Here is a 27,690-nt window from a genome sequence, read left to right as displayed (position 1 = left end):
TGGAAAATAAGGAATATCCACTAGGAATTTTTATTGACCTAAGAAAAGCTTTTGACACAGTAGACCACGACATCCTACTCCACAAACTTGATCATTACGGTATAAGAGGCCATGCGCTTGCTTATTTCAAATCTTACATTACTAATAGGTATCAGTACGTCACCATTAAAGACACAGCATCAGCAACACGGCCACTTGATACTGGAGTTCCGCAGGGAAGTGTCCTTGGTCCCCTGCTCTTCCTCATATACATCAATGACCTTCCAAACGTATCCCAACACCTGAAACCCATTCTCTTTGCTGATGACACGACTTATGTCATCTCTCACCCTAATCTTGCCACCCTCAACACCATTGTGAATGAGGAGCTGATTAAAATATCGACTTGGATGACAGCCAATAAACTTACGCTTAACACTGACAAAACCTACTATATTATGTTTGGTAGCAGAGCAGGAGATGCACAAACTAACATTAAGATTGACAACACTCTAATTACCAGAAATAATGGGGGAAAATTCCTAGGCTTATACCTTGACAACAACCTGAATTTCAGCACCCATATCCAGCATATAACCAAAAAAGTATCCAAAACGGTTGGGATCCTCTCCAAGATACGATACTACGTGCCGCAAAATGCCCTTCTCACACTATACCACTCACTTATTTATCCATACCTCACCTATGCTATTTGTGCTTGGGGATCAACTGCAGCAACACACCTAAAGCCAATAATAACCCAACAAAAAGCTGCAGTAAGAATAATCACTAAATCCCATCCCTGGCAACACCCCCCCCCACTCTTCATAGACCTAAACTTACTCCCAGTTCAGTACATCCACACTTACTACTGTGCAATCTACATCTACAGGGCCTTAAACTCTAATATCAACCTTGACCTAAAACGCTTTCTTGATAGTTGTGACAGAACTCACAGGCATAACACCAGACACAAACATCTCTACGACATTCCCCGTGTCCGACTAAACCTTTACAAAAATTCAATGTATGTCAAAGGCCCTAAAATCTGGAATACCCTACCTGAGAACTCTAGAACTGCAGACACATTCATCACCTTCAAAACTACCATTAGAAAACATCTTATCTCCCTGATACACCCCGTCAACTAACTACACGAATACCACCTGGTGGTTCACACTTACACTCACTCACTCATTTGACCATAAACAGAAATATTAATCTCAATCTTAAAATAATGAATCCTGTGATACTCCAATACTGAAACTATGTACTGTGCTAAAACAAAAGGATTCACATTGCTAAACTTACAAACTAGTATTTAGTCACTTAGCCATAATACCAACTTACCTCATAATTTGTAATATTTTACAATTAAGAATAAAACTAAGTATGCCCGAAATGCCTAGCCATGCTAAGCGTTCTAGTGGTACACTCTGTAATCACAATTTTACTACATGTAAACCACACAATAACCAAATTTCTGTAAACTCAGCATTGTAATCCTTATAGAGAATAAACTTTGAATTTGGATTTGAATTTGGTACCATTGTGTTGCCAGAGAGTTAAGCTATTTTTCTATAGATTAACTCAATTTGTGAATTTTTTGGCAAAATTTTTTTCGTTCGCGCTGAGTACACCCCTAAAGCTCCCGCTTCACACACGGAGACCCCGGGTTCGATTCCCGGCGGGTGGAAACATTTCGACACGTTTCCTTACACCTATTGTCCTGTTCACCTAGCAGCAAATAGGTACCTGGGTGTTAGTCGACTGGTGTGGGTCGCATCCTGGGGGACAAGATTAAGGACCCCAATGGAAATAAGTTAGACAGTCCTCGATGACGCACTGACTTTCTTGGGTTATCCTGGGTGGTTAACCCTCCGGGGTTAAAAATCCGAACGAAATCTTATTTCTTATCTTTGACGCGGCCTGAGTCAGCTGGTGCGTCACCAGACTCACTGTTGCCACACACTTCCTCTGCTTGCATTTTTGGCTTCATTCTTTGCTTCCAAACGCTTTCTCAGCTTCTTGTCAATGTTGCGGGAAAATTTCTCCTTATGATGCATGATGACATATTATGAGAGATCAATAGGCGTCCTAAAGCGCGGGTGTTGTTACATTGATATGCACAACCCACCTCATACGTCGCCAGATACACTGAGGCTAAATGTGTGTAGGACTCAGCCGGGTGTAGCGCTCAATGCCACACATAACACAGCCAGCTTCCATCCGGGTACGATGCCAGTTAGTGTTTTCATGGATCCATTCATAGCTTTTAGAAGAGGTATGACGAAGCTCATGGTGCAGGGAGAGTGACCCAGTAGCGGCCAGTGAAGAGGCGGAGCCAGGAACTATAACTCGACCCCTGCAAACATAACTAGGCGAGTATACACACACACACGGACTGGCGACACTGGAGGACAGGAGGGTCAGGGGAGACATGATAACGACATACAAAATACTTTGTGGAATAGACAAGGTGGACAGACAGGATGTTCCAGAGATGGGACACAGAAACAAGGGGTCACAATTGGAAGTTGAAGACCCAGATGAGTCGAAGGGATGTTAGGAAGTATTTCTTCAGTCATAGAGTAGTCAGGCAGTGGAATAGCCTAGCAAGTGAGGCAGTGGAGGCAGGAACCATACATAGCTTTAAGATGAGGTATGATAAAACTCATGGAGCAGGGAGAGAGATGACCTAGTAGCACTCAGGGAAGAGGCGGGGCCAGGAGCTGAGTCTCGACCCCGGCAACCACACTCATACACACATAAATAAGTAATATATATATATATATATATATATATATATATATATATATGTATACATATATATATATATATATATATATATATATATATATATATATATATATATATATATATATATATATATATATATATATGTATACATATAGTGCTTTCAATGTAGGTTTAAAACAAAAGAAATAGGTTTAAAGGGTTTTTAATGAAATTTATTTTATATAAAAGTACTATTGCAATTTGTCTTTGAATTAATGAAGCCAAGGCTTCAGCTGTAGTCATTATTTTTCTTAATCATGCTTAGGATTATATATATTTATGTACTTAAAGTCTGATACTCGAAATCTATTCAAGATTTTTTTTTAATTTGGTTTTAATTGTAGTCTGCTACTTCTTAAAAAGTGGTGGGGGGGGGAGGGGTTGAGGATTTTATATGATGTTTCTCCCACTTCAAAAAATAGGGAAGCAGGCATTTATCCTGTCCCCCACCTAACGACATCCATGGGAAGAAGAAACGAGGGAGGAAGAGGTCGATGCCGAATCACATTATATCCTCATGGTGGATGATTGAGTGACATTGTGAGTAAAAAGGCAGGGTGCAAGAAAGGCTTTTATTGGAACAAAGTTTCACTCTGTAGAGACTTACCAAGTCACGTTACTCAAGAGTTTCAAGCTATCACATAATTTGAGAGAGTTCTACAGAGAGAAAGACGTTGTCTCAATATCAGCGTGACGTGCACCCTCCTCTATCTTTTCTTCACTTGCATCTCGTCTGCCACTTGCATCTCGTCTGAGATTTTTCTGTCAAAGTAATATACGGGAAGGAAAGAGTGGTATTGGCAATACATTCTATTTCAATGTAAAAAACAAAATTACAATCGTAAAACAATAAATGTAACATGATAAAAATAAACTGTCTCACGAAATCGTAATGACACGATTGCAAACAAACCATACCATGGGCGGGGTTAGAACCCGCCATCAGAGTCATTAAACTCCAGACCGAAGCGTTAACCACTGGGCCAGCTAGCCACAAAAAGAGTCATCAAACTAGGTATATTTACCCACCATAGGAACGTTAGCATAGGCACCACTGTGACAACAAATGCAAGATTTTTACAGACGAGTCTCCCGCTAGCGTGGCAGTGACGAACGGCCATGCTAGAAGAGATTCGTCTGTAAAAACTTGCATTTGTCGTCATAGTGGTGCCTATGCTAACCTTCCTATGGTGTAGAAACATACCTAGTTGGATGAATCTTATTGAAGCTAGCTGGCCCAGTGGCCAGCGCGTCGGTCTGGAGTTTTATGACTGATGGCGGGTTCTAACCCCACCCGTGTATGGTTTCAATAAACTGTGTTTGGATTTTTTCTTCAGTTATGAAAATTATTTGATATAAGCGTTACATTTTGTTATATCTTATACATTAACAATGTTCCTGACGTGTGAATTATTAAAATATCGTTTGCTGCTAACAGAATTATCATAAACACTTGTCAGCTACGAAAATCCTTCTAGAAATAGAAAGAGCTACTCACAAATTAACAGTGAGGTGCATCATTATCATGGAGAATGATACCATCCCTGGACAGGAGAAGAGTCTATAGTATACAAAAATGTCATGGGCATGTATGAATGAATATAAAACAATCTTTTATGAGTAAAAAATAGACGTGATCTAGGAACAATTTCCCTCATCCACTTCGACAACACAAATGGATGAGACGCACTATGTTAGGCGGACTCCCAAGGTACTGAAATCTGTTGCTTGGACTGTCGGTCCCCGTTGAGGTAAGGTTTATTATGGGGTCAGCGGGGCCTCTAACACGAGGTATAAATGGGCTGGGTAGGTGAAAATTGTGATTCTGGGACACGAAAAAGTGATCCACAGCTTTATAAACTGTGTAGTGAAATGTAAATATCACATCTTGTTTTATGATTTTTTTTTACTAATTGGACAGTAGGCGGTGGAAAGCTTCGGTCAAATGTTGAAAAGCTCCACTGAGCTGGTCATCAAGAATGAAATCTTATTTTACCCGACAAACAAAATACTACCACCAGTGGAAACCACCACCAGATGGACCAACACTTATGAGACCCTGATTTCTATTCCTCGCCTCAGTAATTAACTTGGAATATGAGAACCTGGGAACCTTAAATATACCAAAATCCTGAGTCTTTTTCTTTTTCCTTCTAATATTAAGAAGGAACTCAAACAGAAGAGTCTACTTATTGTTACGAACCTGAACAACGTTTACGACTGCACAAACACAATTCCCGAGCGAAACCCGGGATCAACAAGGAAGGTTCTTGAGATAGTAGAGTGCCCATTTCGGCGAGTGTCTACAGTGCTCAGTTCGTTGAGTCTGTCTGCATGGGTTTGCTGGTCTGGTTGTCACTTTTATTCTTGCGTCTGATGCCTGGAGTGGCCACTCGGGTCCCCTTTTTCATAGAGGATGTCTTTTGGAGGGTCTTTTGCAAGGGTTCATGATTCTTTTGGAGGTCGTCATGGGTCTTTTGGAGGTACTCCTGGGTCTTTTGGTGGGGTTCTTGGGTCTTCAGGATGGGACTGTGTGGTGCTTCACTGGCACTACTGCCAACTTCTATGCTGGTGCCGCTGCTGCTGAGGCTGGACGCGGAGGGGCTTGGAGACGCACCCGGTGCTTTTGCCATTAGTGGTTTGGGTTTGTCGTAGGCGGAAGTCTGCTTCAACACGCCTTTCAGGGGCTTATCGTATGATTTCTCTGGGTCTTGAGCGACTACTGGTTTGGTTACACTGTCTTTTTTTATTGATTTCTTGCGTTTTATCGTTCCAGTGTTCTCGCTCTGTTCATAAACTGTACCTGTATCAGAGCCAGAGGTGGTGGAGTACTGCTGTCTTACAGCCACTGTGTGTGTGGCAGCGGGCGCTGGCGCAGGAGAGACAGGACTTCGAGGCGCAGATCTGGTGCTATTGGATGCACCAACAAAAGCTGGGGCTGTAGCAGTAGCCAAAGCAGTCTGTGCAGCAGCCGTGACTACTGCTGCACTGTTTGGCACTGGTGTATACGTAGCAGTACTCTCGTAAGTTGGGCGTGAGCGCCCTTGCTCTGGTTTAGCCGCCCCATCTCCTGGAGAATGATTACTTGTCTTGCCGAAGGTAGCAAGTGGTCCACGAGGCACACGAGGCTCGCCATAAGACCCAAAGGATTTGGTCTGTTCTCCAGGCTGTGGGGAAGTAGGAGTCTTTGGAGAAGAGAGAACATTATTATCCTTGTACGCGTATGTTGGCTCGTAGGTTGCGTACCCACCATATAATGGGCCGACCCCCTGACAACCATAGTCCACTGCACCTACAGATGTCCCATAATCAGCTGCGATAGCTGATCGTCCATACTCACCTAAAGGACCCGAGCGAACGAATTCGGCAGAGGTGCCGGTATGTCCATAATCAGTAGCTCCGTCATTCTTACGAGGCCTTGATCTGCTTACCGTTGCTGTGGCAGCAGGAGCTCCATACATGGAACTAGGGGGCACTGCATCTGCCCCGATCAGGTAAATGTTATCTACTGCACTAAGATCACATGAGTCTGTAGAAACATCTCTTCGTGGGATTCTCTTTTTACGGTAAACAACGCGAATTCTGTTCTCAAATTCTTGAATATCCCGGGCCGTAAGGGAGGTCGATCGGGGTGGGGGAGGTGGCCGCATCTTTGGCAAGGTAGCAGCATGGATGCCTTCGCGTGGCTGGGGCAACACTTTTGGATAATTGAATTTTTGCAAGGCTGCAAAAGTTTGCTGTCTGTCAGCAGGACCTCGCTGATCGTCTCGTCCATCAGGGTCATCTCTCTCTGACATTGTCATCTCTGGAGTTATACCCCAAGTGTATTCTGCTGTGGGTAAACTTTGGCAACTCGCGTTCTTTTTAAGGCGATTTTCTGATGATGTGCTTTTGACCGAGGAACGGGAAGCAGTGCTCTTCACAGACGCATGAGAAGTGTTGCTCTTGATTGACGCTTTAGATGAAATGGAAGTGGTACTCTTGGTCAGAGCTTTAGGGGGAAGGTTTGCACTCATTGTGATAAACTTGACGGTGGGGTTCTTACGGTGTGGAGAGCGTGAGGCTCCAGTTGCCTCAGCGTGAATGTCAACCTCAGCCGTCTTCCCAATTTCGCTATATATTGAGGTCTCACTCTTGTTTCTTCTGTGACCACTCTTGGGACTTTTGCTGCTTTTAAGAGAGCCTTTTGGAGTCTCTTGCTTAGAGACTGAGTCGTGTGATGCCTGAGAGTGTTTTCTTTTCAGTGTCGCCTCTCTGGACACAGCAGAGGCTCGAGACACAGTATCAGAATGTATTTCATCGCTCAATTCATAGTCACTTCTGCTGCCTTTCTTCCTGTGTGATTTGATCTTTGAAACACTTGATGCAGCGGTTTCCGACACTCTTTCCTCAGAATCATCAGCTTTACGAGGCCGAAGATTTTTCTTTAGTAATCTAGACTGGTGTCTGATTTTGTCCCTTTGATAATACACGCCACCCATAGCGCAACAGTTGATGAAGAGGATGGCGATGCCAACCAGAATAACGATGCTGATGGGGGTTCCAGCAGTAACTTGGGGAGTGGGTGGGGGCGTGGGTGGGTGTGTGGGTGAGGGCTGTAAATCCTGGTCATCGGGGTGTTTTCCTGGGTAGTACTCTCCCTGGCTTTTATGCTTCTTGGGCTGAAACCATTCTTTTTCTGGATAGTTGGTGGGAAGCTCCGTGAAGGGGATCACGAGGGTAGGCTTCATCTGTGGGAAGATGTAACACATAAATTATTACAATGTACTCAAGTAAAGAATTTGTATATAGTAAAAGTGGAATTTTACTAGAGTTGAATTTATTCTAAGGTGCACACACACACACACACACACATACACACACACACACACACACACACACACACACACACACACACACACACACACACACACACACACACACAGATGAATCACAGGGATGTTAGGAAGTGTTTCTTCAGTCACAGAATAGTCAGGAAGTGGAATAGTTTGGGAAGCGATGTAGGGGAGGCAGGATCCCTACATAGCTTAGCTTTAAGCAGAGGTATGATAAAGCTCACGGTTCCGGGAGAGTGCTCCAGTAGTGACCAGTGAAGAGGCGGGGCCAGGAGCTAGGACTCGACCCCTGCAACCTCAACTAGGTGAGTACACACACACACACACACAGATACACACACACACAGATACACACACACACACACACACACACGAAACTGCTGTATAGCCACATCAGGAGGAAGACAACAGTCGAAGACCAGATGATCAGACTGAGGACAGAAGGTGGGGAACTCACAAGAAATTATCAGGAGGTATGTGAGGAGCTAAATAGGAGATTTAAGGAAGTTTTTACAGTAGAGACAGGAAGGGCTCTGGGAAGACAGCACAGAAGGGAACATCAACAGGGAATATACCAACAAGTGTTGGATGACATACGAACAACGGAGGAGGATGTGCAGAAGCTGCTAAGTGACCTTGATACCTCAAAGGCGATGGAACCGGACATCTCCCTGTGGGTCCTTAGAGAAGGAGCAGAGAATATGTGCGTGCCACTAACCACAATCTTCAATACATCCCTTGAAACTGGGCAACTACCTGAGGTATGGAAGACGGCAAATGTAGTCCCCATTTTTAAAAAAGGAGACAGAAATGAGGCACTAAACTACAGACCAGTGCCTCTGACGTGTATAGAATGCAAAGTCATGGAGAAGATTATCAGGAGGAAAGTGGTAGAACACCTGGAATGGAACAGGATTATGAATGACAACCAGCATGGATTCATGGAAGGCAAATCCTGTGTCACAAACCTTCTGGAATTTTATGACAAGGTAACAGAGGTAAGATACGAGAGATAGAGAGAGGTGGATTGCATTTTCCTGGACTGCAGGAAGGCCTTTCACACAGTTCCTCACAAGAGATTAGTGTAGAAGATAGAGGATCAGGCGCGTATAACAAGGAGGGCACTGCAATGGATCAGAGAATACCGGACAGGGAAGCAACAACGAGTCATGGTACGTGAAGAGGTATCACAGCGGGCGCCTGTGACGAGCGGGGTCCCACAGGGGTCAGTTCTAGGACCAGTGCTATTTTTGATATATGTGAATGACATGATGGAAGAGATAGACTCTGAAGTGTCCCTGTTCGCAGATGATGTGAAGTTGATGAGAAGAGACCTGGACAGACTGGACACGTGGTCCAGAAACTGGCTTTTCGAATTTAACCCTGCCAAATGCAAAGTCCTGAAGATTGGGGAAGGGCAAAGAAGACCGCAGACAGAGTATAAGCTAGATGGACAAAGACTGCAAACCTCACTCAAGGAGAAAGATCTTGTGGTGAGACCATAGCACCGAGCACGTCTTCGGAGGCACACATCAACTAAGAATCGTTCAAGACACTGTACACTGTGTACGTCAGGCCCATACTGGAGTATGCAGCACCAGTTTGCAACTCACACCTGGTCAAGCACGTCAAGAAGTTAGAGAAAGTACAAAGGTTTGCAACAAGGCTAGTTGCAGAGCTACGGGGATTGTCCTACGAAGAAAGGTTGAGGGAAATCGGCCTGACGACACTGGAGGCCAGGAGGGTCAGGGGAGACATGATAACGACATATAAAATACTGCACGGAATAGACGAGGTGGACAAAGACGGGATGTTCCAGAGATGGGACACAGACACAAGAGGTCACGATTGGAAGTTAAAGACTCAGATGAATCAAAGGGATGTTAGGAAGTATTTCTTCAGTCATAGAGTAGTCAAGCCGTGGAATAGCCTAGAAAGTGAAGTAGTGGAGGCGGGAACCATACATAGTTTTAAGGCGAGGTATGATAAAGCTCATGGAGCAGGGAGAGAGAGGACCTAGTAGCAGTCAGTGAAGAGGCGGGGCCAGGAGCTATGACTCGACCCCTGCAACCACAAATAGGTGAGTACAGTAAAGAGGCGGGGCCAGGAGCTATGAATCTGCAACCACAGATAGGTGAGTACAAATAGGTGAGTACACACACCCACACTAGGACCAGTGCTATTTTTGGTATATGTGAACGACATGACACTCATGCAAAGTCATGAAGATAGGGGAAGGGCACAGAAGACCACAGACAGAGTATAGGCTAGGTGGCCAAAGACAAACACTCACAGTATAACACCGACAAAGACAAAGACAGGACCTGTTCCAGAGATTGGACACAGTAGGCCCAAGGGGCACACAGTTGGAAGCTGAAGACAAGGTTACAGATGAATCACAGGGAAATGTGGAGGACAGGAGGGTAGGAAGTACTGCGTTTCTTCAGCCAGAAACAGAGTAGTCAGTAAGTGAAGAATAGTTTAAGGCAGGGAAGCGATGTAGTGGAGGCAGGATCCATACATAGTTTTAAGCAGAGGTATGATAAAGCTCACGGCTCAGGGAGAGTGACCTAGTAGCGATCAGTGAAGAGGCGGGGCCAGGAGCTCGGACTCGACCCCCGCAACCTCAACTAGGTGAGTACACACACACACACAGTAAAGAGGGGGGCCAGGAGCTATGAATCAACCCCTGCAACCACAAATAGGTGAGTACACACACACACACACACACACAAACCTGAGAATAGCATTCCGATACCTTAGTAAGGAATCGTTCAAGACACTGTACACCGTGTACGTCAGGCCCTTACTGGAGTATGCAGCACCAGTTTGTAACCCACACTTGATCAAGCACGTCAAGAAATTAGAGAAAGTGCAAAGGTTTGCGACAAGGTTAGTTCCAGAGCTAAGGGGAATGTCCTACGAAGGAAGGTTAAGGGAAATCTGCCTGACAACACTGGAGGACATGAGAGTTAGGGGAGACATGATAACGACATACAAAGCACTGCGTGGAATAGACAAGGTGGACAGAGATAGGATGTTCCAGAGAGAGGACACAGAAACAAGGGGTCACAATTGGAAGCTGAAGACCCAGATGAGTCAAAGGGATGTTAGGAAGTATTTCTTCAGTCATAGAGTAGTCAGGAAGTGGAATAGCCTAGCAAGTGAGGTAGTGGAGGCAGGAACCATACATAGCTTTAAGAAAAGGTATGATAAAGCTCATGAAGCAGGAAGAGTGACCCAGTAGCGGCCAGTGAAGAGGCGGGGCCAGGAGCTGTGACTCTTCCCCTGCAATCACAACTAGGTGACTACACACACACACACACACAGGCACACACACACATACACATACACCACACACACACACACACACACACACACACACACACACACACACACACACACACACACACACACACACACAGTGGAGGCAGGATCCATACATAGCTTTAAACAGAGGTATGATAAAGCTCACGGTTCAGGGAGAGTGACCTAGTAGCGATCAGTGAAGAGGCGGGGCCAGGAGCTCGGACTCGACCCCCGCAACCTCAACTAGGTGAGTACAACTAGGTGAGTACACACACACACACACTTGACCCCTGCAACCACAACTAGGTGAGTACACACACACACACACACACACACACACACAAGAAAGGGGACTACACAGGAATGAGGAACTTCCTGAATGGGGTTCAGTGGGACAGAGAACTGGCAGGGAAGCCAGTTAATGAGATGATGGAATGTGTAGCAACAAAATGCAAGGAGGCTGAGGAGAGGTTTGTACCCAAGGGTAACAGGAATAATGAAAAAGCCAGGATGAGCCCATGGTTTACCCAAAGGTGCAGGGAGGCAAAAACCAAGTGTGCTAGGGAATGGAAGAAATATAGAAGGCAAAGGAGCCAGGAGAATACGGAGAGCAGTCGTAGAGCCAGAAACGAATATGCACAGATAAGAAGGGAGGCCCAAAGACAATATGAAAATGACATAGCAGCGAAAGCCATATCTGACCCGAAACTGTTGTACAGCCACATCAGGAGAAAAACAACAGTCAAGGACCAGGTAATCAGGCTAAGGAAGGAAGGAGGAGAGACAACAAGAAATGACCGTGAAGTATGTGAGGAACTCAACAAGAGATTCAAAGAAGTGTTCACAGAGGAGATAGAAGGGGCTCCAGAAAGACGGAGAGGTGGGGCACACCACCATGTGCTGGACACAGTGCACACAACCGAGGAAGAAGTGAAGAGGCTTCTGAGTGAGCTAGATACCTCAAAGGCAATGGGGCCAGATAACATCTCCCCATGGGTATTGAGAGAGGGAGCAGAGGTGCTATGTGTACTCCTAACAACAATATTCAATACATCTATCGAAACAGGGAGATTGCCTGAGGCATGGAAGACAGCAAATGTAGTCCCAATCTTTAAAAAAAGAGACAGACATGAAGCATTAAACTACAGACCAATGTCACTGACATGTATAGTATGCAAAATCATGGAGAAGATTATCAGAAGAGTGGTGGAACACCTAGAAAGGAATGATCTCATCAACAGCAGCCAACATGGTTTCAGGGATGGGAAATCCTGTGTCACAAACCTACTGGAGTTCTATGACATGGTGACAGCAATAAGACAAGAGAGAGAGGGGTGGGTAGATTGCATATTCTTGGACTGCAAGAAGGCGTTTGACACAGTTCCACACAAGAGATTGGTGCAAAAACTGGAGGACCAAGCAGGGATAACAGGGAAGGCACTACAATGGATCAGGGAATACTTGTCAGGAAGACAGCAGCGAGTCATGGTACGTGGCGAGGTGTCAGAGTGGGCACCTGTGACCAGCGGGGTCCCACAGGGGTCAGTCCTAGGACCAGTGCTGTTTCTGGTATTTGTGAACGACATGACGGAAGGAATAGACTCTGAGGTGTCCCTGTTTGCAGATGACGTGAAGTTGATGAGAAGAATTCACTCGATCGAAGATCATGCAGAACTACAAAGGGATCTGGACAGGCTGCAGACCTGGTCCAGCAATTGGCTCCTGGAGTTCAATCCCACCAAGTGCAAAGTCATGAAGATTGGGGAAGGGCAAAGAAGACCGCAGAGGGAGTACAGTCTAGGGGGCCAGAGACTACAAACCTCACTCAAGGAAAAAGATCTTCGGGTGAGTATAACACCAGGCACATCTCCTGAAGCGCACATCAACCAAATAACTGCTGCAGCATATTGTAGACAGCCTGTACTGTCTGCACAGACAGCCCATGCTGTCTGCCAGCTTAGTTCATATTTTGTGCCTCTCAGGTGCTGCCCTCTGTAGCCAGGCCTCTAGGTAGGCACGCCAGCCTGCCGGCCCATGCCTCTCCCTCACTCCTAGGCCGACCGACTTGACAGACACAAGTGCTCCCCCTCCACGGACTGGCTTGCGGTCACTCCCTCACACTGCCCGTTGTGTACTCACTCCTACCCAATTAAAGCCAAACTAGTCCACGGCCGTATCATTGCTACCTACGCTACCTCCATCGGCACTAAACCGTTGTTCAGCAGAAGAACAGAAATAACAGTGGTGACAGCGGAGTCAACGGCATTGTGAGCCTCTTCAGGGTGGAGGGGTCAACACCATCAGTCGACGCCAGTCAACATCATCCGTCGTCATCCAACGCACCTGCTGGCCTAAAGAGTTATCTGTTACTCCCAGCGTCTTGACGGGACCTGAGATAGATCTTCGTCCTAGATTTTTCCCACAAAATCTGGACATAGGCGTCACGGCGTCATCTCCAGCCTTAGCAGTCACGTGTTCACCTCATCACCCTCTCTACAGCCCTTCAACACTCTCCAGCACCATTCTTCTGCCTCCTACAGCGTCCCTACGCCCTTCTCAGCTACAAGAAGTAGAGGTGAGGTCGTTTAGTGTGTTGGCTTCGTGTGGCTCCACGCGTGACCACGAGGCAGCTCTGGGGTTGGTTTATACCCTAATCAGCGTGTAAACACACCAGCCTCCTCTACAGCCTTCTCTGCTACGCAACGACGTCCATCTCGCCGTCCATGTGTGTTGTGTTCTTCCCAGTTTCCTCCAAGACGTTCTACCTGGCTTAACCACGTGGGAACCCAGTTGGCTTAGCCCCTAAGCCAGCTCAGTTCAGCGTCTACAGTGGCTCGTGACTCATCATAGTGTCTACAACTACTCAGCGTCTACGTATCTCCAGCCAGTGCAGTTTTTTTTTGTGTTGCCCAGTTTATTTTTTTTCTCCCTTTCCCTTGCTGTTACATTCCCAGTTCATCACCAGTTCTGTTTTCCCCAGTGATTTGTTACAGTAAAACTTACTCGTCCCAGTTCAAAGTTTCACTTAAGCTTGTTTTTAGCACGTTCGAGTAGTAAATGTTTTGTTCTCCGTGTGCTGAAGCCGCAGTCAGTCAGCGCGCCCAGACATGCTTGCCAGTGTAAACAACCCACGCACAGCTGTGGTCCACGCCGAGTATCCACGTTCTTCTAATATCTTATACCTCCACAGAGTTACCCCGGTCCTTCCTGTTCTTCCCAAGTCCATTCTGATCATTTTTCCTACGACATTGAAGCCCCATAGCAGTATACAAATGCTAGGAGGCGTGTAGTGTCACTAGATCATCACTGAAAGTTCCTGCAGCACCAGTACCTTCGTCCATCTGCACTCAAACTTAAGTAAACAGTGACTTACCTAGCATTTCCTAATATTTTGTGACATTATTTAACTGTCCTGCACCAATACAGTTACTGAAGCCATACTTCAGTAAATTGTTCAGTGTCATCAGTGCACATTTTGCCACTTTACCTACAGCTTCTTAAATTTTGTAAATTTATTTTTGCACTCCTACATTTTAAATTCCAGTATTTTATTCTGCATCCTTGCACCTCATTTTGCTTTGTATGGCTATGACAAGCGCTTACCATATGAAATTCTGTTTGCTCCACCTAGACCTACTTACGATACTGATAACCCCAGTGTAGTAAAGATGAGGACAATGCAGCTTGTCTTCCAGCGGGTACGAGAGAACCTTATGAAAGCTACTGATAGGTTCACGTCTGAGCGCAATGCCCCCACCAAGGAAAGCAAAGTGGAACCAGGTTGCAAAGTTATGTTGCTCAACCTAGTGCAGACCCCAGGTATGCACAAACTTGTCCCAAAGTTTGTGGGTCCTTACCGTGTCCTACGACAGCTCCGTGGCAATAAGTTCGAGGTGAGGGAGATTGCTACGGGAACTATCAAGGAAGCCCACCTTGATCACATGAAGTATGTGGACCATATGCAGGCCGAAGCAGAGCTGGAGGCGCGTGCGTTGCAACGCCACGATCAGGCTAATGTTAGGGACAAACCGTCTATCCCTTCTCCCACTACTACTGGTACGGAAGACGGCCCAGTAAGGCTCCATACTTATGGCCTGCGACCCAGGACAACAGTACATTTCTGTGACATTGACGTACCTACTGACTTGTCTGACTCCTACGCTAGTTATACTAATTGTTTGCTTGCAGAAATGGGTATAAATGCACACACATTGTATAGCTAGTCGATAATGGAGTCAGGGTGGACAACATCATGTAATTATGTAAATACTTTTAGAAGGGTACCCAGAGTGTAATGAATTCCATGGATATAGTATTATTGTACGTATGTGCACCAGTGTTTTTATAACAAAAGGAAAAAAAAGCCTGTATTATGGTCAGGGCAGTGCTGCCCTCTGAGTCACATGTCACACCTTAGGAAATGCTACTGTCAGTCATTGTTTGCAGATGTGAGGGTGCAACAACGTTCGTAGACGAGTGGTCAACTGATGTTCAGCCCTGCGGACAACCTGTATATAGAAGATTTTAGTTCCAGTGCTGACGTCTCCGGACTCTCTCCTCGATGAAACAGCGCGGGCAAACCAGTTTTCTCTTCCCCTGGATGGGAGAGTTTTTTTTTTGCCTGTTGCATTTTTATGTCCATTTTTTATTTACTAGTGAGCGAAAGCCAGTCCCTCTCTGGGGTAGCTAGTGTACGTAATTCCTTTATACCTACGGGCCCACCAGTATTGTCGCGTCGGGACGACGCGCGGTAGGTGGCCGAGCGTATGTAGACAGCCTGTACTGTCTGCACAGACAGCCCATGCTGTCTGCCAGCTAAGTTCATATTTTGCGCCACTCAGGTGCTGCCCTCTGTAGCCAGGCCTCTAGGTAGGCACGCCAGCCTGCCGGCCCATGCCTCTCCCTCACTCCTAGGCCGACCGACTTGACAGACACAAGTGCTCCCCCTCCACGGACTGGCTTGCAGTCACTCCCTCACACTGCCCGTTGTGTACTCACTCCTACCCAATTAAAGCCAAACTAGTCCACGGCCGTATCATTGCTACCTACGCTACCTCCATCGGCACTAAACCGTTGTTCAGTAGAAGAACAGAAATAACAATATGGGCGCCTAGCAAACCTCAGAACAGCATTCCGACATCTTAATAAGGAATCGTTCAGGACCCTGTACACCGTGTACGTTAGGCCCATATTGGAGTATGCGGCACCAGTTTGGAACCCACACCTAGCCAAGCACGTAAAGAAACTAGAGAAAGTGCAAAGGTTTGCAACAAGACTAGTCCCAGAACTAAGAGGTATGTCCTACGAGGAGAGGTTAAAGGAAATCAACCTGATGACACTGGAGGACAGGAGAGATAGGGGGGACATGATAACGACATACAAAATACTGAGAGGAATTGACAGGGTGGACAAAGACAGGATGTTCCAGAGATTGGACACAGTAACAAGGGGACACAGTTGGAAGTTGAAGACACAGATGAATCACAGGGATGTTAGGAAGTATTTCTTCAGCCACAGAGTAGTCAGTAAGTGGAATAGTTTGGGAAGCGATGTAGTGGAGGCAGGATCCATACATAGCTTTAAGCAGAGGTATGATAAAGCTCACGGTTCAGGGAGAGTGACCTAGTAGCGATCAGTGAAGAGGCGGGGCCAGGAGCTCGGACTCGACCTCCGCAACCTCAACTAGGTGAGTACAATTAGGTGAGTACACACACACACACACACTTGACCCTTGCAACCACAACTAGGTGAGTACACACACACACACACACACATCCACACTTGACCCCTGCAACCACATATAGGTGAGTACACACACACACACACACACACACACACATCCACACTTGACCCCTGCAACTACATATAGGTGAGTGTACACACACACACACACACACACATCCACACTTGACCCCTGCAACTACATATAGGTGAGTGTACACACACACACACACACACACACACACACACACACACGCACACACGCACACGCGCACACACGTACACACACACACATACACACACACACACACACACACACACACACACACACACACACACACACACACGCACACACGCACACACGCACACACACATACACACACATACACACACATACACACACACATACACACACACACACACACACACACACACACACACACACACACACACCCTGAGCAGTTCAGACATTGAGGACATCACTTACGAGAGGCCCCTTGGAGCTAGCGATCACGTGGTTCTGAGTTTTGATTATATAGTAGAGTTACAAGTGGAGAAGGTAACAGGAATCGAATGGTAAAAGCCAAACTACAAAAGGGGGGACTACACAGGTATGAGGAACTTCCTGTAGGAGGTTCAGTAGGACAGAGAACTGGTAGGAAAATCAGTAAACGAGATGATTGAATATGTAACAACAAAGTGCAAGGAGGCAGAGGAAAGGTTTCTTGCCAAGAGAAATAGAAATAATAGGAAGACCAAAGTGAGTCCTTCGTTTACCCGAAGGTGTAGGGAGGCAAAAACTAAGTGAACCAGAGAATGGAAAAGGTACAGTAGGCAAAGGACTCAGGAAAATAAGGAGATTAGTAGAAGAGCCAGAAACGAGTATGCACAGATAAGGAGGGAGGCCCAGCGACAGTACGAGAACGACATGGCATCGAAAGTCAAGTCTGACCCGAAACTGCTGTATAGCCACATTAGGAGGAAGACAACAGTCAAAGACCAGGTGATAAGGCTGAGGAAAGAAGGCGGGGAACTCACAAGAAATGATCAAGAAGTATGTGAGGAGCTCAATATGAGATTTAAGAAAGTATTTACAGTGTAGACAGGAAGGCCTCTGGGGGGACAGAACAGAGGGGGACACCAGCAAGGAATATCCAACAAGTGTTGGATGACATACATACAAATGAGGAAGAGGTGAAGAAGCTGCTAAGGGACATCGATACCTCAAAGGCAATGGGACCGGACAACATCTCCCCGTGGGTCCTTAGAGAGAGAGCGGATATGTTGTGTGTGCCACTTGCCACAATCTTCGACACATCCCTGGAAACTGGACAACTACCGGAGGTATGGAAGACGGCAAATGTAGTTCCCATTTTTAAAAAAGGAGACAGAAAAGAGGCACTAAACTACAGACCTGTGTCACTGACGTGTATAGAATGCAAAGTTATGGAGAAGATTATCAGGAGGAGAGTAGTGGAGCATCTGGAACGGAACAAGATTATAAATGCCAACCAGCACGGATTCATGGAAGGAAAATCCTGTAAATAACAAAAAAGGCACAATACCGTGACTGGAACGATACACAAATAACCCGCACATAAAAGAGAGAAGCTTACGACGACGTTTCGGTCCGACTTGGACCATTGACAAAGTCACACTAACCAGAGGTGGAGCAGGACGGCTATATATAGGCAGGAAGAGGTGGTGGTAGTAGTAGTAGTAGTAGAACAAGAATTGTATATAATACCGACAAGATGAAATCAAGACACATGCACAACACCCGGGCATCCCCATCGTAGACGTTTCGCCATCCAGCCAGCCACTGAATGGCGAAAAATCCACAACAAAGACAACCAGACGCCGCACATGTGTCTTAATTTCATCAGTAGTTGTGGTAGTAGTAGAAGAAGAAGAGGTAGTAGTAGTGGTAGAAGTGGGAAATAAGGATGACAAGCCAGTCAAATACAAAGGAAGGGGAGCACTGCAAGAGAGCTAGATGCCCACAGAGGGAGAGCAAGCGCACAGAGGTGCGTGAAAGGGGAAGTGGTGAAATAAATGAAGAAGGAACAGAAACATGAGACAGGAGAGAGAAAGACAACCCAGAGGAGAAAAGGAAAGAGGAAAGGGGAAGAGGAAGAAGAAGAAAAAGAAAAAGAAAAAATGAGGATTCAGGTTAAGTCACGGGTGTTCTGAAGTTTGGAGCATTTTACAATGTAGTGGGAGAGGAAGGCATCTACAGAGACGAAGCCAGGGCTAAGGTTCATACAAGGAAAGTTGTGTATTAGAGAGGATTCAACTAGACGGCGACTGTTCGAGTTGGAAGTAGGGAAGACAGTTTTAGCAGAAGACCAGTCAATAGGATGGCTATGATCTCTGACGTGACAGAAAAGAGCATTGTTAGTGTCGGCAAGCCTAACACTATTTTTGTGCTCCCTAAGTCTGTCAGAAAGAGATCGACCAGTTTCTCCGAAGTATTGAAGAGGACAGGAGGAGCAAGAAATAGAGTAGACACTAGGAACATCTGTAGAGGGAGGAGAGGTATGAACGAGATTAGTGTGAAGAGTGTTAGTCTGGCGGAAGGTAAGCTTGATGTCTAAGGGATGGAGAGAATTGTTGAGATTAGAAAGACCGGAAATGTAGGGAAGGCAGAGGATAGAAGAGTTCCCATGAGTAGAGAGTTTGGGAGAGAAGAAATTGCGTTTAGCACGTGAGAGGGCAGAGTCTATGAAATGGGAAGGGTAGCCAAGAAGGGAGAACGAATTATGAAGAGTGGAAATTTCTGCTGGAAGGAACTGAGGATCACAGATGCGGAGGGCACGGAGAAAGAGGGAGATAAGAACACTTTTCTTGACAGGGGAAGCATGATAGGAAAAGTAGTGAATGTACATGCCACTGTGCATAGGTTTACGGTAAACGGAAAAGGAAAAACCTGTATCTGAGCGGTGGACATGGACATCAAGAAAAGGAAGCAAGGAATTAGATTCCCATTCAGCTTTAAACTTAATGGAAGGGGCAAGATTATTAAGAGCTTCAAGAAAAGGTTGGAAGAGACTGGAGTCATGAGGCCACAGAGCAAAGATGTCATCCACATAGCGGAGCCAGAGTGAAGGTTGCATATCGAGGGTAGGAAGAAGAACAGTCTCGAAGTATTCCATGTAAAGATTAGCAAGGACAGGAGAGGGAGGAGAGCCCATAGCGACAAAGAAGGTTTGAGAATAATATTTCCCTTGGCAGGAAAAGGAGTTAGAGTCCACACAGAGGCGGATCAGATCAAGAAAGACATCAGTGGGGATAGGGAGATGAAGAAACCCTTCATGGGCCTTCTCTCTAAGGAAATCAAGGACATCATCAAGAGGGACATTGGTGAAGAGGGACTCAACGTCAAGACTAAGCATCTTACAGGTTGGGAGAGAGCGAACCCGTTCAATAAAGTCTTGAGAGTGACGGAGGTGGGCAGGAGAAAAAGTACCAAGAAAGGGAGTGAGGGTTTTGGCCAGCCAAGAAGCAAGAGAATAAGAGACAGAACCTCTAGAGGATATGATAGGACGAAGAGGAATATCAGGTTTATGAGTTTTGGGAAGGCCATAGAAATAGGGAAGAGAGGGACAGATGACACGAAACACTGTGTGCCACTAGCTACCATCAGGCGAATCAACGCAGGACAGCTGCCAGACGTTTAGAAGACAACATATATTTTCCAAATATTTAACGAAGTGTAGCTGTAATCGACAGACCAGTATCAGTAGAACTGTGGTGGAGTACCTAGAAAGGAGCGCATTCATAAACAACAACTAGCACAAACTGAGAGATACAGCAAATCCTGTTTACAAATCTATTAGTGGTCTATGATTAAAGAAGAAATGGGTGTTGTGTGTATGTGTGTGTGTGTGTGTGAGAGAGAGAGAGAGAGAGAGAGGGGGGGGGAGGCTGGGTGGATTACCTATTTTTGGACTTTAGAAAGACTTATGATAGAATACCGCACAAGAGAAACCATACCCCCGACCGGGATTGAACCCGCGGTCATAGAATCCCGGCCGGGGGTATGGTTTGTTTACAATCGTGTCATTACGATTTCTTGAGTCATACCGCACAAGAGATTGGGTCAAAAGCTAGAGGAGCCGCTGGGAATAACAGTGAATACACTACAATAGATCAAGGAATACTTAACAGGAAGGAAACATCAAGAGGTTGTCTGAGATAAGGTGTATGAGACAGCGCGTGTAATGAATCAGATTTCATAAGGATCAATATTGGGGCCAGTACTATTGTTTACGTGGATGATGGGATGGAGGAGACAGTCAAAGTTACACCTGTTTGCAGATGAGCCGAAACTGATGAGAATACAAATGGGTGATGATCTGGAAAGACAACTTATGAACCTGGACGAACTGTAACTCTAGTCTCACAACTGGCTCTTAAAATTTAACCACAGCAAATGCAAGGTTATCAAGATGGAGGACGGGCACAAAAGACTACAAATGGAATACATGTTCAGGGGCAGAGGCTATAAACTTCACTCAAGGAGGACTTCTAGATAATCATTATATTGAGCATATTGCCTGAGGCGCACATCAATCGAACAACTGCCACAGCAAATGGAAAATTTAAGATTGTCTTACATAAGCCTAAGCAAGGAGTTATTCACGACACTGTGAATAGTATGTCAAGATCATACTGGAGTATGAAGCACCAGCATTAAGCCTATACCTGACTAAGCATGTCAAGAATCTGGAGAAAGTGCAGAGGGTTGCAACGAGACGACTAGTCCCGGAGGAGAGATTAAGGGAATTAAACCTGATATGATAACGTACAAACTACTGAAAGGAATTAATAGAGTGGACAGGAATAAATTCTTCGAGCAGTAAGTAAGTAAGTAAGTAAGTTTATTCAGGTATACACAAATACAGTTATATAGAATTATCATACATAGCAGCATATGTGTAGAGAACCTAGGATAACCCAAAAAAGTCAGACAGAGTGACTTATTTCCATTGGGGTCCTTTTACCTTATTATTATAGTATAAAGGTTATAATATTTTCTTATTATTCTACAATGAAGATAACATCTTATTATCATACTAAAAAGACTATCTGCTACACCAAGGTCATTAAGACTATCTACAATACGAGGGTCATTACAAGGAATAAGGTAAAATTTACACGTATGTTAGCTAAAAAATAGAAAATCATTCCCCTCCCTTTCTGTAGCTACATTCATCAGACACCTTTTGGCAGTCTTCTTGAACTGGTTCACGCTATGACTGGCTTTGACATGTGCGGGTAGTCTGTTCCATTCCTTTATTGCTGTACAATAAAAGGTGTTTGAAGCCTGGCCACTGACTGTGGGTACTACAAAGTTGTGCTCTCTCCCCCTAGTACTATGATTGCTTTGGTTCCCAACCTTGACAAAATTGACAGCAAGATATTCTGGACATTGTTTGTGAGCAATTTTATAAACATGATTTAGCTTCAGTTGTTTTACTCTGTCTTCAACATTCAGCATATCCAACTGCTGTAATTCATCCTGGCCTACATGTTCTCTTGGTCCCAGCCCCAGGATGAATCTTACGATTTTGTTCTGGGTGATTTGCAGTCTATCTTTCAGTTTTTTTGTCAAGGCAGAGTACCAAGAAGAGCAAGCGTAATCCATATGGCATTGTATAAGGGCTAGACATAGGGTCCTGCGAGCCTCAGTAGGTAGACACTGTGCTTGTCTATACAGGAACTTCAGTTTGGCATTCGCTTTCTTTACTACACTGTTCCCGATCAATTCTCCTGACATGCATGGGTCAAAGGGGATTCCCAAATATTTTACTGATGAAACCAAAGTGATGGGCTCCCCATTACATTGAACATTAAAATTATTTACCCTTCTCAGTTTATGTTTCGTGCCAAAGAGAATGGCTTCAGTTTTCCCTAGGTGTAATGATAGTTTGTTGTCTACTAACCATTTGCTGCAGGACTCCAGTTCCAGTGTTAAAACATTAGCAATATCTTGTGGGTCTTTACCTGACACTAACAGAGCACTGTCATCTGCATACAGTAGGAGTTTGCACTTGACACTGATAGGCATATCATTGACATAACATAAGAATAATAAGGGACCCAGAATACTACCTTGGGGAACTCCACATGTTATCGGCAGGGGTTCTGATTCTGTTTTGTTGATTTTGACTATTTGTCTCCTGTTGCTAAGGTAGGACTTAAACCAGTCTACAGAACCTATACCGATAGCTTGAAGTTTATTACATAATATATTGTGGTTGACAGTATCGAAGGCCTTTTGCAGGTCTAAGGTTACCATGCCTATGAGGTTCCCCTTTGACATTTCAGTTCTCAGGTAATCCATCAGATTAATAAGGGAGGTGTCGGTTGAGTAGGATCTTCTAAAGCCCGATTGATAGCTATGGAGAATGTTGTTGTCATTAAGGTACTTAACTACTTGAGAATACACCGCCCTCTCTAGAATTTTAGATATTATACTGAGTATACTAACAGGCCTATAGTTGCTTACATCAGACCTACTATTTTTCTTGAAGATAGGAGTGACTCTGGCCTCCTTGAACCCCTCCGGTACTGTATTAGTGGTGATTGATAGATTTATTATGTGAGCAATAGGGATTGACAGTTCAGAAGCACCATCTTTTAGGAACTTAGACGGGATGTTATCAGGGCCTGTGCTCTTAGTTGGGTTTAACCTGCTTAGTTCTTTTTGAATAAAGTCATGAGATACACTTACTAGTTGACAACTGTTTGGGGTTACCCCTTTATTGGTATAGTATGTTTGAAACTTATCAGAGTCTGTGTTAAAGGTATTTGATGCAGCTGGTAGTTTACTTACTAGTGTTGATGCAACAGATGTGTAGTAGGAATTAAAGCAATTTGCCACCTTAGATGTTTCGTGGCATACCTCATTATCGATAGTGAGTACTATGTTAGACCTATCTACTGGCTTATGGCTATACCCCAACTGTTTTAGTTGTTGCCAGAGCTTTCTGGGGTTATGCTTATACTCTTCAATTTTTGAGCAGTAGTGCTTTGCCTTTGCTCCTTTTATAAGTCTCTGTACTCTGTTCCTCACCCTTTGGAATTCATTTAGTGCTGCAATATCCTGTCTGTTTGCTTTAAATCTTTTTAGCAGCTGGTCTCTGAATTTCATATTATCTAATATCTCAGTATTCATCCAGGGTTCAGTTCTTCGTTTAATCCTAACCTCTTTAACTGGTGCAATATTATCAAGGATGGTAGTGAACATTGTTTTGAATTTTTCCCAGGCATCGTTTACGTCCGTGCAACTTGTTATCTCTGTCCAGTCACAATTGTGTAGCCTATTTACCAGTGTTTCTTTACTGTAGTTTCTAGTTGACCTCATTTTTATTGTCCTGTGTAGGCCTATCCTATCCCTAGTTATTTTCCTGGTGCAGTAAATGATGAAATGATCACTAAGACCTGTGGTAATGACGCCTGACTGACTAATGTTCTCAGAGCGGTTACAAAGTATGTGGTCAATTAGGGTGGCTGAGAACTGTGTGATCCGGGTTGGAGTATTAATTAGTTGAGTGTAACTATTTAATCCTAGAATTTGCTTATACCTTTTGCATAGCCCGTTATTTTGCTGCTGAAAACAGATATTAAAGTCGCCCAGTATTATTGTCTCGCAATTGTTTTCAACTCCGGACAAGACTCTGGAAAAGTCTTCTAAGAACTGGTCCTGGGTAGGAGGGCGGTAACTAGTTCCTACTAAGATGGGTTTGGTCACAGGGATGGATGCACATATAACCCGTACATAGGAGAGAGAAGCTTATGACATGTTTCGGTCCGACTTGGACCATTTACGAATCAAACTAACACAGTACATGTATATATAGGAGAGGAGAACAGGGACGGGACAAAGGGGGGAAGAAAGAAGGATATAAGAGAAGTAGTGATAGAGGCAATGCTGGTAGTGAAAGTAGTACTGATAGTAGTAAGTAGGGAGAGCAGAGGTAGTGGCGCAAGAGAGAGACAAGGGAGTAATGTGAGGTAATAGTAATGTAAGAGTAGTAGTAATAGAAGTAAAAGTGGAATAAGTCTAAGGATAAGAAAAACGAGCACTGCAAGAGAGCTAATGGCAAAGGGTGGGTCCAAAAATACAAAGGGGTAAACAACTGAAAAACGAAACACCTAAGCGGAAGAAATGAAGTCTAAGAAAGATAGGAAAGGAGAAGTAGGGAGAGGAGGAAAAGAAACCACGAGTGTTCTGAAGTTTGGAGCATTTGAAAATGTAATGAAAAAGGAAGGCATCTACAGGGACAAAGCCACGACTAAGATTCATATTAGGAAAGTTGTGTATAAAGGATGATTCAACAAGATGGCATTCGTGAAGGCTAGAAGGGTAAACAGTTTTAGCAGAGAACCAGTCAATAGGAGACTATGTTTTCTAACATAGCAAGTCTAACACTTTTTTTGTGCTCCTTAAGTCTGTCAGAGAGAGAGTGGCCAGTTTCTCCAAAGTATTGAAGAGCAAGAATAGACGCTAGAGGCATCAATAGCAGGAGGAGAGGCACAAACTAGATTACTACAAAGGATTTCTTTAGTCAAGAAACAAAAAGACTTGGCCAGTGGAGGACGGAGACACAATGTTTCAGAGATGGGGCTCAGCAACAAGAAAATTTAGATGATTCATAGGTATGTCAGCAAGCATTTCTTCAGTCATAGAGTTGTCAGGAACTGGAATGATCTGGACAGTGATGTAATGGAGGCAAAATCCATACATAGCTTTAAAGAGATACGATAAAGCTCTTTGAGCAGGGAGAGAGTGGAATCAGTAGCGATAAGCGAAGAGACTGGACTAGGAGCTGTGAATCGACCCCCCAACCACAAATAAGTACCAACAGGAGAGTGAGCACACACACACACACACACACACACACACACACACACACACACACACACACACACACACACACACACACACACACACACACACACACACACACACACACACACACATATATACATACACATACACATACACACACACACACACACACACACACACACACACACACACACACACACACACACACACACACACACACACACACACACACATATATACATACACATACACATACACACACACACACACACACACACACACACACACAAACACACACACATAAACACACGCAAACACACACACACACACACACACACACACACACACACACACACACACACACACACACACACACACACACACCACACGAATCTGGGAGGGAAGAATGGGAGGCAGAGCTCAAAAAAAGGGAGGAAGAGTGGGGAAGGAGACTAGATGAGCTGGAAAGGAAGATGGAAGAGAGGTTAGCAGAAGAATGCAGAAAGTGGAAGAAACAGGCCACAGCAGCAGAAATCAAGATAGAGAGATTAGAAGAGGAGCTGAGACATCTGAAACAGCACAGAGACAAAGATATTACAGAAGTAGCATCGGCAATGGCTACATCGAACACAGACAACAGGACTGAAGGAAGCATGGAAACTAAACTGTATGCAGAGGTAGTGTCAAACCCACATGGGGCCAAAACAAAGACAGGGAGCACACTAGGACAGAATGAGAGGTTGGAAGACATTGAAGGAACTAGGACATGTGCAGGGACCATACCAGATACCTGTGGGGGCCAGGAACAGGTGAGCAGGAAGGACAAACCAAGAAGCATAGGGGCCATAATTAGGGAAGGGACTGAAGGAAGGAACACTCCACGGGAAGGAACTAAAACACATCAGAGGATGCAATGGGAGTCACAGTGGGAGGTGGAAAGGGAAAGATCCGTGTTTGTCTATGGGCTAGACGAAGCTAAAGGGGAAACTTATGATGAAAGAAAGCAGGAGGAGAAAAAAGCGATTGAAGATATCATGAAGGTGATAGGCGAGGGGGACATGACCCAGGTGGCAAATTTTCGGAGAATTGGGTGGTTCACAAAGAAAAGGAATCGGCCTCTCAAAGTAATTTTCAAGGCAGAATCAACCCGAACCATGATCCTACAGGAGAAAGCACGGCTGAGAGGCAAGCAAGAGTTCCGGAGTGTGTACCTCGATCGAGACAGAACACAGGACGAAAGGAAGACGATGAAAGAGAGAGCTCAAAAACGAAAGGAGAAATGGGAGGAAATGAAAAAGGAGAGCAGAATAACCCAGGATCAAATGGAAGGACAAGCACACCCCCCAGAAACACCTGCAGAAGGACTCCAGCCACGACACCCCCAAGGCAACTGAACAATCCAAACCAACCATCACACACCGATCCCTCTGTTCCCACCCCCCGCACCACAGTTACAGTATTAGAACAGAAGTTGAAGGTTTGGTACACAAATGCAGATGGATTAACGAATGAACATGAGGAATGGCAAGAAAGAATCAATGAGAAGTCCCCAGACATCATAGCAGTTACAGAAACAAAACTCATGGAGACAATAACAGATGCAATCTTCCCACCAGGATACCAGATCATGAGGAAAGATAGAAGGGGCTAGGGGGGAGGTGGGGTTGCTCTGCTCGTAAAAAACAGTTGGAAATTCGAGAAAATGGAAGGCATAGATGAGACGGGAGAAAGAGACTACATAGTAGGTACACTTCAGTCTGGGGAACACAAAGTGGTCACTGCAGTGATGTATAATCCACCACAGAACTGCAGGAGGCCAAGAGAGGAATATGAAGAGAGCAACAGAGCAATGGTGGACACACTTGCTGAGGTGGCAAGAAGAGCTCACTCCAGCAGAGCAAAGTTGCTGGTTATGGGGGATTTCAACCACAGGGAGATTGACTGGGAAAACCTGGAGCCACATGGGGGTACCGAAACATGGAGAGCCAAGATGTTGGACGTGGTGCTGGAAAACCTCATGCACCAACATGTTAAGGACACTACCAGAGTGAGAGGGGAGGATGAACCAGCAAGATTGGACCTTGTGTTCACCCTAGGCAGCTCAGACATTGAGGACATCAAGTATGAAAGTCCCCTAGGAGCTAGCGACCACGTGGTTCTGTGCTTTGAATACATAGTAGAGCTGCA

The 27,690-nt window shown here is 45.0% G+C and overlaps 1 protein-coding gene across 1 annotated transcript in view; it reads right to left on the bottom strand.

The window, feature by feature from the left end:
* Positions 1-2,936: 2,936 nt before the first annotated feature.
* LOC128703847 (uncharacterized) overlaps positions 2,937-27,690 on the bottom strand; it is a 231,110-nt gene continuing 206,356 nt past the window's right edge. The window contains exon 6 of the mRNA XM_070103774.1: positions 2,937-7,508. Within this exon, the coding sequence (XP_069959875.1) occupies positions 5,091-7,508 (2,418 nt within the window). The 3' untranslated portion in view covers positions 2,937-5,090. The remainder of the gene's footprint in view (positions 7,509-27,690) is intronic.

The sequence above is a fragment of the Cherax quadricarinatus genome, chromosome 87, assembly GCF_038502225.1.
Source record: "Cherax quadricarinatus isolate ZL_2023a chromosome 87, ASM3850222v1, whole genome shotgun sequence".
NCBI lineage: Eukaryota > Metazoa > Arthropoda > Malacostraca > Decapoda > Parastacidae > Cherax > Cherax quadricarinatus.
The sequence above is the reverse complement of the archived record's forward strand: the minus strand, read 5'-3'. Positions and strand labels throughout refer to the sequence as shown.